The sequence below is a fragment of the Ceratotherium simum genome, chromosome 1 (genome assembly GCF_057802395.1).
Source record: "Ceratotherium simum simum isolate JZ-2026a chromosome 1, ASM5780239v1, whole genome shotgun sequence".
Classification (NCBI taxonomy): Eukaryota; Metazoa; Chordata; class Mammalia; order Perissodactyla; family Rhinocerotidae; genus Ceratotherium; species Ceratotherium simum.
The window spans coordinates 18,500,250-18,513,648 of NC_141900.1; the positions used below are offsets into that span (position 1 = coordinate 18,500,250).

The 13,399-nt window shown below is 40.0% G+C and overlaps 1 protein-coding gene across 2 annotated transcripts in view; it reads left to right on the forward strand.

Moving 5' to 3' along the window:
- The window catches only part of COG5 (component of oligomeric golgi complex 5), a 373,883-nt gene that overhangs the window by 347,157 nt on the left and 13,327 nt on the right, over positions 1-13,399 (forward strand). For both annotated transcript variants that reach the window (XM_014794462.2, XM_087438009.1), the window contains exons 18-19: positions 1,890-2,127; positions 7,653-7,729. In XM_014794462.2, the coding sequence (XP_014649948.1) occupies positions 1,890-2,127; positions 7,653-7,729 (315 nt within the window). The remainder of the gene's footprint in view (positions 1-1,889; positions 2,128-7,652; positions 7,730-13,399) is intronic.

The window sequence follows — 13,399 nt, forward strand, 5'->3', positions numbered from 1 at the left end:
AAAATGTAAATGTTTGACTGGTGTAGTACATTGATGACGTTCTTTTATTTAATGTAAAATGACTCATGTCTGATTACAGCTTTGAATGGGGGAGAGGAGGCAGTGAAAGTGGGAGGACCCTAGATCCTCGAAGTGGTGGCTGAGCACCTCTGAGGAGGGGAGGTACACACACAACACTAAAAAATTAATGACAGGACGATGAACATCTCCCACTTCTCAAGTGTGCATTTGTTGAGTCCTTCTGTCTTCAACTTGTGTATTCAGGCTCTTATTACAAAGATCCTTAAATTTCTGCGCAATTTACCACTGCACTGTATCAATTGAGAACTTCTTACTAAAAGCTTTAGCATAATTGGGAAAACTGAGCTTTAACAATTGCCTAGTGAGTTTTGTATTCTAGTAAATTTAAATCAAGCTTCTAATCCACACAGAATTGATAATACATATTTCAAAATTTTGTGTAGTCATTTTAGTTTAATTGTATCAACACATGCTTGTGGAACTTGTTTTACTGTTATTTTCTAATCCTCAAGGAAATCATTTCAGCTGACCAGATTAAAATTCCTGAAACAATCCTCCAGAGTAGTTCCAAGATGACAGCAGTGCTTTTGATAAAGCATGAGATGATATGAAAGGGATTGGTACCTTTTTTTTTTTTTTCTTTTTTTGAAACCTAGCCTTTTGGACTGACAAAACCTAAATAAAGATAGGCCATGCAATGTCTGAAATTGGCCAAAGCAAACCCCACATGGAGATTGCTGTCATTTACTGAGGCTGTGCCTGTACTCTGTACCAAGCAGCACACCACCCTGTGATCCTGCAGACTGCAGCTTTGCACCATGCCCCCTCAATGGCCTTGCAGAGCTAGGACAGCCTTTCTTACACCAGAACAAAATCTCTCCCTCCTGGAACATAAGCCTACTTTCTCTATTTCTATCTGCTTCTGAAAGTGGAAGACCTTTGGTTAGCATCCTACTTATAATAACTATGGCTGTATTTGAAAATAATTAAGTTCACCCCATTCTCTGGCTCTGGGTATTTGAATCATATCTCTTGTTCTTCTCTAGACCATCGCCAGTTTCTCTACGTCATTCTCAGAACATGGAAACATTTAACTTATTTTTTGAAATTATGTAGCCAATGATCTCATTGGCTAGCTAATTAATATCAGGTGATTTCTAATTTTGGTATAACTCTTCTTTCCCATAAATATTTCACATTCTTTTAATATATTCCTTAAAGAGCAATTATAAACATTTATAAATTATAAATAGTATTTCATGGAGCATCAGCTGGCATCATCTGTTGATCCAAATTAAAGCCTTTCCAAACCTCATCATCTGGGAGGAAAAAATTGCATACCATGCGTCTTGTTACATAACCAATTCCACAGTCAGAATTCTGCTCTTGGACTGATCAGATTAAATAGCACAAGAGCAGAGATGTCTTTGCCAAGAATTTGTTTGGAGAAGGCAGCATTTTCTGCCATTACTATGTGTAAAATCCTATTTCAAGATCCATTATTGATTTATTCACTAACCAGGCAAAACATATGAAAGGATGGAGAGTTGTAAAGCTGGGAGAGACCATGAGAGGTCAGAGAGTGCATAAGGCACTTGTATGACTCCTCCCAGACAGACCCTTGTCTATTTCATTCTTAATAATCTTTAGGTATATGAATTCTAAAATTCCTTCAGTAATCTTCCTAGTATCTTAAAACAGTCTTTAGAATATAATTTAAACCTTGTTTTTTATGCTCTGTAACTCTTAGCAAAAATAAACAATGCCTTTTCTACGATTAAGGGAAAAAATTGCTCAGGATTGAAATAGCAGGCAGAGGGCAGAGAAATAGTGCCTTTTAGTGCATTGGCTGTTTTTTTCTTTTGCAGGTCACTATCCAGCTCAGGAAAGCCTGATGTTCCTTGTTCTCTGTACATGAAGGAGCTTCAAGGTTTCATTGCCAGAGTTATGAGTGACTACTTTAAACACTTTGAATGCTTGGACTTTGTTTTCGACAATACTGAAGCTATTGCCCAAAGAGCAATTGAACTTTTTATCCGCAATGCCAGTCTCATAAGACCTCTTGGTGAAAGTGGGAAAATGCGACTTGCTGCTGATTTTGCACAGGTAAATTGATGCATAGCTGCAAAGAGGAAGATGTTTCAGCCTCAATGTTATCTATTAAAAGACTAAATATGTATTCTTCAGTGTCTTTAAAGAGTTGAAACATGAAGAATAATAAATCCATTTAAACCTAATTGGTAAAAAAGGAAAAGAATTTAAAGATACTTGCATAGCAGATGTTTTTTTCTTTGTATCTAACAAAAGAATCATCACTCATCTTTGCTATTTCAAGATTAAGCTGAAGTAGCTCATTCCACAGTAGAGCAACATTATCCACTTTTACCTAATATGGGGCTTTCTCACTATTTTACTATCCTACCAGGTCAGTATTGATAAGAATAATTGATTAACCTTGCTGGAAAATAATGTAGGCAATGAAATTTATCCTTCAAACAGTGTAAAGGGACTTTCTGTTGTTATATGAAGAGAAAGAACTCTTAACACATCCGTAATCATCTAGTGGCCAGCTCAGCATTCCAAGACGGTGTTCTAATCATTTAGATGCACAGTGGACCAGGTAGATATAGAGTCTGATTCTTTGGTCTCCCTCTATGAAATAGAGTACTTTTCTTGTGTATGGCGGGCCTTGAAATCCTTCCAAGCTATCTGATGTGAATGAGGTAGAATGACATTAAAATAGCAGAACTATAATCAGCTCTGAGAGAAAGGTTTTTTTCTTTGTCCTTTAGACAGATTTTTAAAAAGCCTTTCAACAGTATCAGAGGCAAAGAAGAAACACTTCAAACATACACTTTCATTGCAAGATTCAGAAACAGACAATTCATATTTACCTAGTATGTCAAAGGTGAACTCACTTTTTAAGCCTTTCAAATCTGTTAGCTTTACTAGTCTAAATAGTCATTCAAATGAATTATTCATAGTGGTTTGCCAGATCCTCCCTGCTTATAAAGACAAATTTTAATGTCCTATTTATCCTTATGGGGGTCTGGGAGCAAGTCTTGGTCCACTATTCCCAACCCAAGGGAAGGCTGTGGCAGACTGCTTGTAGCAGGGGGCTGGTTGTCAGATACTCCCTCACACCTGACAGAATTATAAGAAAGAACAGGTACATAACCTGATGTTTCAAGAGCCAGGCTTTTTGCATATCGATTGGTCTAGAGTTAGTCATTTTCATCCCCAAATTATATGCTTGAGACCAATAAACTATATTAAAAAGCCTTTAGTAGCCTCAGCATGAAAATAGAAATTAAATGTTACCATTAATATGCTCCTTTTACCATTCCCATTTTTGTCAACTTCGTTCTCAGATACCTGTACATGTTGCTTTGATGTTACAGGTAAACTTCAGGGTAAAGAGATTTATATATAAATAGTGCCTTACTTGTCCCTTTCTGGGGTTACAGGCTGTTTATTGAAATGAAACAGTGATGTACCAAGACCGCTCTTATTTGTTATACACATTGTGAGCTATACTCAAACAGGTGTCTGTTCTTCTTTGCCCCTTTCCTCCTCCATTTTGTTTTTCTTTTCCCATCCTCTTCTCTCCCTGGGCTCCCTCCCCCACTGGTTGATTTGCATTCTGCTCCAGCTGGTTCTTGAGTCACTTTCCTGGAGGCAGCACTTCAAGTCCAATTAGAGTGGCAGCCGAGCAGGAGATGGCCAAAATGAGAGTGCTGCGGGAAAAGGCTTTTTGTTTTTGTTTTCTGTTTTAATGATATGTTCCCTGATGCGTCTTGAAAGATGGAAAGCATTGTCCTTTAGCCCTCACTGCCGCAGCTAGCACCTGCTCAAGATTCGGACCATCCAGGGGCAAGGTTGAGCTCCCACCTTCCTAGAACTGCATTATTCAGAATTTATTTGGCATGCCTTCTTTCTTAAGTCATGTTGCCCAGTAAACCAAACCTTTTCCCAGATCCCTTCCCTTAAGATAAATGAAACTCATCAGTCATTATTACTACTTATGCTCCAAGGCATCCTCTTTTCCATTTCTTGAATATAGAAACTGCATTTATACACACAGCATTTACTCAGTGTTAAGAGTGTGTTTTCCAGCCCTGCACCGACATTGGTTACTGTAGTCTGTGTGGTGCCGAGTCCTTTGTCTACTCCTAGACCTTGTGTCCCAGTTTCAGAATATCCTGCCACTCACCTTGCAGACAGTTCCCCAGTCCTGTGGGTCTTGTGTGTTGTGGGCACAGGAGACAGGTGGAGGCACTATCATAGTTAATCATATTTGTGAGAGTAGCTTTGACAAATATTATTCAGCTGTTCTATCATTCCCCCATGTTTTAAAAAATTAAAGTGAATTTGGGGTTTTTGTTTCATTTGATGTAGTTTCTTGCCACAACTGCAATTATGTGATGTTGCACCTCAGCTTTCATAATCATGCTTGGTGGAAGTATATTTCTGGGATAAGTCAAAACACTTAGGTAGCATTACCCTGACATTTCTATTCATGACAGGCGTCAACTGGGGACTAGAAAGCTTTCTGACTGCTTTATTATTGAAAGTTCTATCAGTTTGTATTCAGAATTAAATAAAGCCATCGAAGCTGCTGGAATCAAGAACACACAGATCCTCTGTGGGTTTGGAAAGAGTTCTTGTGATGAGTGCTTGCTATTCTAGCATAAATAACAGAAAGAGAAAGAGCTCAAGAAGAGACCAATAAAATAGGTTTGAAAATGCTAGTTGTTTGGCATAAAGTCCACTTGCAAAGACAGATAATGATCTATTTTAAAGATTTCTTCAGGAATCCTAACTTCTCCCCACTGGCACCGTAGCACAGGTGAAAGAAAAAGTAGTTGTAGGGTGCCATCTGGAGGGTCCATGGCGAGGAAAGTACCCAGCATACAGCCCCTTTAGGAATCAGGTCATGGGCATGAGGTGGTTTCTTACCAGTAATTAATTCCCTGCTGTGACCACATGGTCTCTGTGTCTACATTAATCGCACAGCAGTTCTAAAGCACTAAGCTTGTCCAAGGCCACTGGGACTCTGCTGATTCAGAATCTCTCTGGGGACTTGTCCACACTGCCCTCTGAAGCACACACTCCCCTCAGCCCTTCAATATCCCTGAGGGAAAGGATGGCTTTTGAAGTTGGCATTAAATTATTTACTTAGTGGTACTCCTAGCAGTTTCTATTTATAGGTCTTCTGGTGCCCTTTAAATATACATTTATATCTATTTTGCTTTTTGCCCGAAAATCTCGATTTAGGAAAGAAAGCAAAATAATCAAGATTCTAATTCCTATTGCCTTTTCTCCTGCACAGTGTCAGGGCAGGAGTGCCCCAGGAGTATCCAGAGATGCCCTGTGGTTGACCAAATGTCTGTGGTGGGTAAGGAGCAGGCCTGTAATTAGTTCACATGCCTGCAGCTGACTGCTCGTTCCCTCTAACGGGAGAGCTAGAGAGAGGCAGACGCACATGCCATTTCTGTATCCACAGCTAATTACAGTCACCTCCTCTAAAAGCAACACTCCTGCCCTTTAGAAACATGGCCTTTATTGTGTAATGGAATTCTGGCAGAAGAAAAGGGTTTTCAGTACCCCAGAGGTCCTTTTGGATGAAAAATTTATTTTAATCTTTTAACAGGTTTGAAACTGTCCTAACGCATAGACATCTCCTGCATCATCGGAGATTACACAGCCATTCGAGGCCATATTTTCTCATAGTGTACTTTTTTCTTAGCCACTGATTTGTTTTAACGTTCGTCCTGTTCAAGTGCTAAGGCAAAGGTCGTTTGGTTTAATCTTTTAAGATGATGAAGCCCTCTAGGGTATTGAAAAAAAAATTGATAAAAACATTTTATGAAAAATACTTCATATAATTTTAGTGTTTAAAAAACTATCATACATACACACATAGACACACACACAGTTAGTTATATGATTGGAATTACCAAATCAGAGATACATGATAATCACGTCTTTACTTTGTGCTCATTGTAAAATAAATGCCACATTCTGAAGGAAACCAGAAACTCCCATCGAGTGAATAAAGTAAACAGGTTCCAAGGAACAGCCCATCACCCACTGTCTTGAGTTGAGAACACTGACTTGAAGCTGCTCTGTTTTACATTGTTGGCAAGAATTCTGACTTTTCTTCCTTAGATTTTTCTCTTTTTATTTACTTATTCTTCTGTATTCTAGAGGACTTTCCAACCATGTGAGGTTTCTCTTTAGGACTACAGAGTATACTCTGTGTCTTCTATGTGTTAAGAGAGAAATTCATCTGGCCGCTAGTGACCCTCAAGACCACCTCAAGGAAGCTGCCCTCCAGTTCTCCCCTGACACTCAGTTTGTACATTTGATAACGTACTTGCTATTTTGCTTTATAATATTCTTTATATGTATATATGATTTTGCTGAATAATAATTATATTATTTAAATAAATAAACATACATCCCCTTCTTCACTAAATTTGTGAGAACTCCGTGAAGGCAAGACAGTCTAATTCATCTTCTCATCCCCTTTTCTAGCTTGGTGCCTGGCAGTTAATAAGGAGTCAGAAATGTCTCTCAAATGACGGATTGTTTAGATCTCCATGGTCTTCCAATGGCAAGGAGATCTGAACAGTTTTTCAGAAGGATGGCCAGCAGGACAGAAGCCCCACTTTCCTTTCGTATGTTTTTCTTGAAGAAAGATGCTGCGTTACCATGGAGCAGCCTTTTCTTAGCCATTTTCTAAACAGTTCTTTACCAGGGTCCTGGTCATAGCAAGAGTGGAGAAGTGGTTTATCATCTGAGTGCCACATATGCAAAAAGTTTCCATATGCACTTGGTAGATAAAGAACAGGTAGCCTAAAACTCCAATTACTGACAAGTAAAATTTCCAGTCAAAGGAAGAAAATAAAGTGAAGTGAAACCATTAGTTGCTAAATTCTTGAGTCAGGAAGCAAATTAATTTACTAATTATTTAAAAGGGGGGGAGTTTTTAAAATACTGATAATAATTGCTGACATTTAACAAGCACTTACTGTATGCCATGCACGTGGTGCTTCGTGGAATTAACTGTTTTATTTGCATAATTCTATGAAGTAGATATTATCATCTCCATTTGACAGATGAGGAACCTGGAGCCTACAGAGATTAAGTCCAGGACCACACAACTAGTCATTGTAAATTTGGAATTCTAACACAGATGTGCCACCTCCAGAGTCAGTGCTTTTAATCACTTGGGCCAGTGTGGTAAAAATTGTCATCATTTATATTTAATATAAAAAGGCTTGTGATGCCTACTTAAAGATATAGGCACAGAGTCAGTCTTGAAAACCTTCCTTTTTCTGATTTTTCAATGGAGAAAAGATCTACACTTCCTTTTCTTACATAACAAAAAACGTTTTTCTATTTTCTTGAAGGAATTGTCTCATCTTAGGCCCCTTTAGTAAATAAATGCAAAAGTTATCCAAGTTGTTGCCTTTTAATAAATTTAATTGACTTTCAAAACTTGCCTCACAGTCCAGATAAAATTAAGTTTACTGCAAGCTACAACTTTCTATGATTCTGGTGTGTCCTCAGTTTACCTTAGGATTTTGACATAAAACGCTGTGGGGTATCTTTTAATATTTCAGATGGAGTTGGCTGTGGGTCCATTCTGCAGAAGAGTATCTGACTTAGGAAAGTCCTATCGAATGCTGAGGTCATTCAGGTGAGACAAAATTCTATTATCACTGTTAATATATCCATATCCTATTAGCAGATAAATCCTTTCCTCCTGTTTATGTTGAAGTATATGAAACTGCCAATATTCATTCAATATTCATTGGCAGTTTCATATGGTTGACCTTAAAAATTATTATTCAGATCAGAAACCCATATAGAATTATACGCAATGACTCATAAGTGTGTGTGTGTGATTTTTGAGTTACAATTCACAAGATTGAGCTGGTAAACTTTATTATGCTCTTTTTAGGGGTATTTTTGTTGCTCTCCATTCTTACAGAAATATATTGAGTAGTAATACCAGGCAATTCATAATTATATAGATATCTTTATCTGAAATTTTCATTTGTTCATTTATCATTTTCAATCCACTCTACTTCTAAAAAGGTCATATGTTACATTCCATAACAAAACTATCAAATAGATATTAAAAGAACTGAGTTTAGTGATGAAATTCAGGGAATGACTGTAAATGTAGTAGATAGTTTAGGCTAGCGATGGCTAATGCTGTTGAGCACAAAATTTAGGATTGAGCTTCCTAGAAACCAGTTCAAAAAGAAAAACACAGAGTTAATTCAAACTCATGATCTAAGAATGTACCAGTTTAATGGGAACATCCTCTTCAGTGCTGAATGCTTAGGTAGGCCTTTTACCAACTCAGATTTTAAGGAACATTGAATAGCTTAAGGACTAGTGTCTTCAATAACAGGTTTTAGACGATAAGAAGATAGTGTTTATGTGGCTGTTTATTCAATAAAACAGAACTTCCCAAACTTTTTCGCATCATGGCACACAGAAGATGTATACACTCAAAAAGCCCTGAGAGCTGAGGGGATCTACATAATACTTACAACCATTTTGTGACCACAGCATACCCGATGGAAAGCCTTGATATAAGCTATTCATAATATCCAAGAGCATAATGGTCTTTGAATGTTTCTTTATAAAGATAAGGTAAGACAGTCCAGGCCTGTGCCTTTCTAAAAACTGACTCAATACTAGAACCTAGAGTAATCAATAAGTGATATGTCCTTTAAATGATGGCTTTGCTGTCTTATGTCATCCAAGCTTTTGGTAGTAGAAAATTCAGGTGTAATGACGCTTGAAATAGAAGTATCCAAGGTTGTTGATTGAAAAGGGAGCCCTATGCTTTATGTTGTCTATTTGTAATTGGAGCCCTATGCTTTATGTTGTCTATTTGTAATTGGAGCCCTATGCTTTATGTTGTCTATTTGTAATTGGCAAAGATTTTTTAAAATATTAACATGGAGGCTGAATTATTTTTCTCAAATGCCCATCTGTACGGAGTTGGGTTTCAAAAAAACGTAAAGTGGGATCACAAGTGTTTTCAGATACCTGTTTTGGATCAGCTCAAACCTTTGAAAAGTATTGAAATATTTTGTTGAAGTGTTAGGGTTGGCACTACCAAACATGGACAAGTTGAAAGATTCAGAGGTCCTGAGGTCACCAGTCTACCAGTCATCTGTCTGTACCATAAAAATAACCTTAATAAAACTCCTCTAAAGTTACTTTGAGTAAGATGGTAACACAGCAATCTTAGTTAGGTGAGAAAATGCTGCCCTGAGTAACAGAATCAGTTAGCGTACTGGAGGATATTAACCAACTAGTTATTGAAAAAGGTATGGGAAAAGCTGTGATTTGGGATTTGCTATATTAAGCTTAGGCTATTATTTTTGGTGTCCTGGCTCTCATGTTTAGTTGTTTACTGTGTGTCTGTGTATTAAAATAGTGCTTATGTTCCTGTTTGCTAAAGCAAGATGACCATTAGCCAAATGCTTTTAAACTTGTGTCACAGTATGGAGATACAAGTTCTGAGGGTTTCATGTAAGACCAATTCTGTTTAGTCATTTAAGATGGGAATTTTCTGTCAACCCTCACAATTCTCGCATGAGAAAGAAGTCTCTAAAGGATCATTTAAAGTTTGAGTGGTGACACCTTCTAGTACCTATTTATGGAATAAAAAATTAATGATCAATGTATAATTTAAAAAATCCTACATTTTTTATATCTAGCTTCTCTCATGGGGCAATGGACAATCTAGATGGGTTTCAAACTTTTGACCATGACTCACAGTAAGAGATGTTTTATATTATAATCTGGCATACACTTGTGTGCAAATACACTCAAACCCATACACATGCACCTGCACACCCACACGTGGGCCGTGAAACAGTGATTACTCTTATTTCATGTGGTGACACTTCTTTTTCATTTGATTATTTTAACCCTGTAACTTGGTTCCATGACCCACCAGTGGTTTGTATCCAGCAGTTTCTCATCTTTCTCACAGGCCCTTCACTCGTGAACTTCAGCTGCTCTAGTGGTGGGCAGAGTTTGTTCCTTTCTACATCTATAAATATTTATGCACTTTTCTCCTGAGATTCTGGTACCTCTGAGCTTCCTCCTGCAGATGACTCCTTAGCTCCCAAGGCCATGGCACATGTATAATAAGAATAATTGTATCTTGCCCATGGAGCATTGAATTCATTGAAAAATTCTAACAGAGATTTATGGATACCAATATATTGCTACAGTTACATTGCATCTACTGAAATCTATTGAATTGATCCTCGTACTTTCTCATTTGTTTGATAGGACTTGGACAACCATTTGATAAAGATTTCAGGATTAACTGGATCAGGAAATAAAATGAAAGTGTAGTATGGTATATTCTGGGGTCTAAATCTAGCCCTAGTCTACAAAGAATGTTTTAGGTCCCACCTTTTGAGAAGAGAGATGTCTCTGCCTGTAAACAGTGGTGGGAAAGTGCCTGGCCCTGCCAGCTTCCCTGCAATTGTCACATGAAGAGAATTGATTTGGGAGGGCTTACCTCTGTGGAGGATCCTATAGAATCCTTTCTCGGAGAGGAGGAAGTCAGTACAGAGTGAGCTTTGTTTCACTAATGCAATTCTAGGCCCTCTGTTTCTCTACCTGCAAAAACTCATTAGAGATCTGTCCCTTCTCCAAAATTAGTCCTGAGCAGTCCCACTCTTGTTAATCTTCCATCTGTGCTGTGGGCTGGGACAAGGAAGAGGCCTCATCAGTGGCTGTGTATATAATTGACCTCAGCTCTCCTTCATGGGTCTTCTCCCTAAAGGTTCTGAATCATGCCAGAACTAGCTGAATGGTGGTTGGTAGGAGATTGGCTAAGTAAAATATGCCACATTCATAGGATCAAATATGTGTAGCCATTAGCAATTTATGTTGTTAGTTAATATCTAATAATATGAAAAAATACTTCCTAATGTATCACGAAATGAAAAAACCAGCCAACAAACAGTATATGTGATATGATCCCTACTATTTTTTAAATAATATTATGTGAGTGTGTGGAGAGGAAAAGCCGAGAAGGATAAACATGAAAATGTTATCTTTGGATAGTAGGATTGTCACTAGTGATTTTTCCTTTAGAGATTTTCTCTATTTTTCAAATTTTCTGCCTTGGTTTTACATTATAGTTAGAAAAGTCGATAAATATATTTTAAAATCTCTCTTGCAGTGTTTTTACCATTTAAAAATAACAAGGGAGGGCCGGCTCCATGGCTTAGCGGTTGGGTGCGCGCGCTCTGATGCTGGCGGCCCGGGTTCGGATCCTGGGCGCGCCCCGAGGCACCATTTCTCCGTCCAACGCGAGGCCGAGTCCCACGTACAGCAACTAGAAGGATGTGAACCTATGACATACAACTATCTACTGTGGCTTTGGGGGGCAGAAAAATGAATAAATAAAATCTTTAAAAAAAAAAAAAAAAAAAATAACAAGGGAGCTAAAAAATAATATAAAATGTACTAAAACATTACATGGTAAGGGGGAGTGGGGGGTGTGCAAGAAAAACAGTCAGGCACACAATCCAAACCCAGCAGGTTGGGCCCCCATCTGAATTAGAGGCGGTGCCTGCAGGAGAGGGCACTGGGCCCAGTGCAAGGGCCCCTTCACAAGGGAGAGTGACAGTGCCAGTCCGAGAGCCTCCAGTGCATACCCCAGGTGCAGCACCGCCCCCCCATCCCCCACCCCCTACACACACACACACACACACACACACACACACACATACACGCATACACGCATGGGCCTTAGCAGGCGCTCCCTTCCCCCATCACACAGTCGTCTGCTGCTGGGCACTTTCTTCTTGACAGTAATATCAGTGGACTATTTAATTACGCCTGCAAGCTTCTGGCATACATTTACATTTTACTGTCTACATTAGAGTTTCTCGGGCAGCAGGAATCTTTTCTTACGCAGGACAGAATGCAGCAGGACAGAATGCAGCCCGAGAAAGCTACTGACATTAGGGATTTGCCCCTGGGTGATTTGTATTTCTACAGAAGACACACTGTGTCAGAGCTGTGAGGCCCCGTCCTTGTCCATCCCTGTGCAGGGTGGCATTGTCCCGTAAGTGGTATTGGGGGTGGTCACTTTTGCTCCACCTGGCCAGGGGCCTGAAGCTCTGACCCTTGACGGTCTCAATGCAGATCTGTGTGAGGCAAAGGACAGAAAAGGGACCACATGCCCTTCACCGGCTTGGGGACACAGACCCTGCCTTCAGACAGGCCCCAACACCTTTGCTCTGGAGGGAACAGCTTTGTCCCTGAGTTATGTCCACAGCCTGTTCTGCTGGAAGCTTCATCAGGTTTAATGAAAGCTGTCAGGAGATAGGGGCTGTTATGATGGATCTCTGAGCACCGGGGGCAGTGGGAGAAGGAAACCATTGATAACCCGAGGCATGACAACTGTTGTCAGTTGTGGGGGTGGTGAGGGTTTTCCATGTCTGCGGTTTGTACAGGTGCTCACCTGCTGCTTGACATTCCCACCCTCCACGCCTACGTGTTTGCAGAACTGAGAGGCAGCCCTCTCTGCAGCTTCCATTTTTAGCACTTCTAGCACTCGGCCCCCCACATGTGTTGTGTGCTTTCTTTCCACTTGTGAAGCTGGGGCCCTTAATCCATCCCCTGAAGTAACTCCTTGCCTGAGGTTTCTGAATTCTTAATTCCAAGGTTCAGGTTTCAGCGTTGGAGCCAGAAGGTAGCCACACCTCGGGCTTGGTTTGGTTCGCTGTTCACCTGCTCTGGCAGTGCCAGGAGCACCCGGGTGAACATGGAGTGTGAATGTGCAGTTTATTGTTGTTTTCATTCTGGCACTCATCATTTGATCACTCACTTGAGGCTAAGCCGGTGATGAGTGGTTTTACGGATAGTTTCTCATTTTGCCCTCACAACAACACTTACGAGTTGGGCGTGACCCCTGTGCGGCAGGTGATGCTGAGAGAGGTTAAGTCGCCAGGGCTGCCCGTCTGAATACGGCGTGAGGACTGCAGGGCTGATCCCGAAGCCTGTGCTGTAACCACTGCACTCACGTCTTATTTCAGAAGGTCCTGTTTCTTTTCACTCTGGTTGGTCCTAGCACAGCATTTGAATGCGTATATCAATCATCCACGAAAATGTCAGAAAACTTTAAAGCGAGTCTAAATGCTCCACTTTGGTGGCACCCTCCTGCTCTGAAACGCCCCTTTCGCTGTCATCTGCTGCATACGGGCCTCAGGAGGTGCCTCAGGGACACTGAGCCGATGTACACTTTTATCCCTAGAGAACATCTGCCTGAACCCCAGCCTCCTTCCCGACCTGCTCCCCAGGATTGACA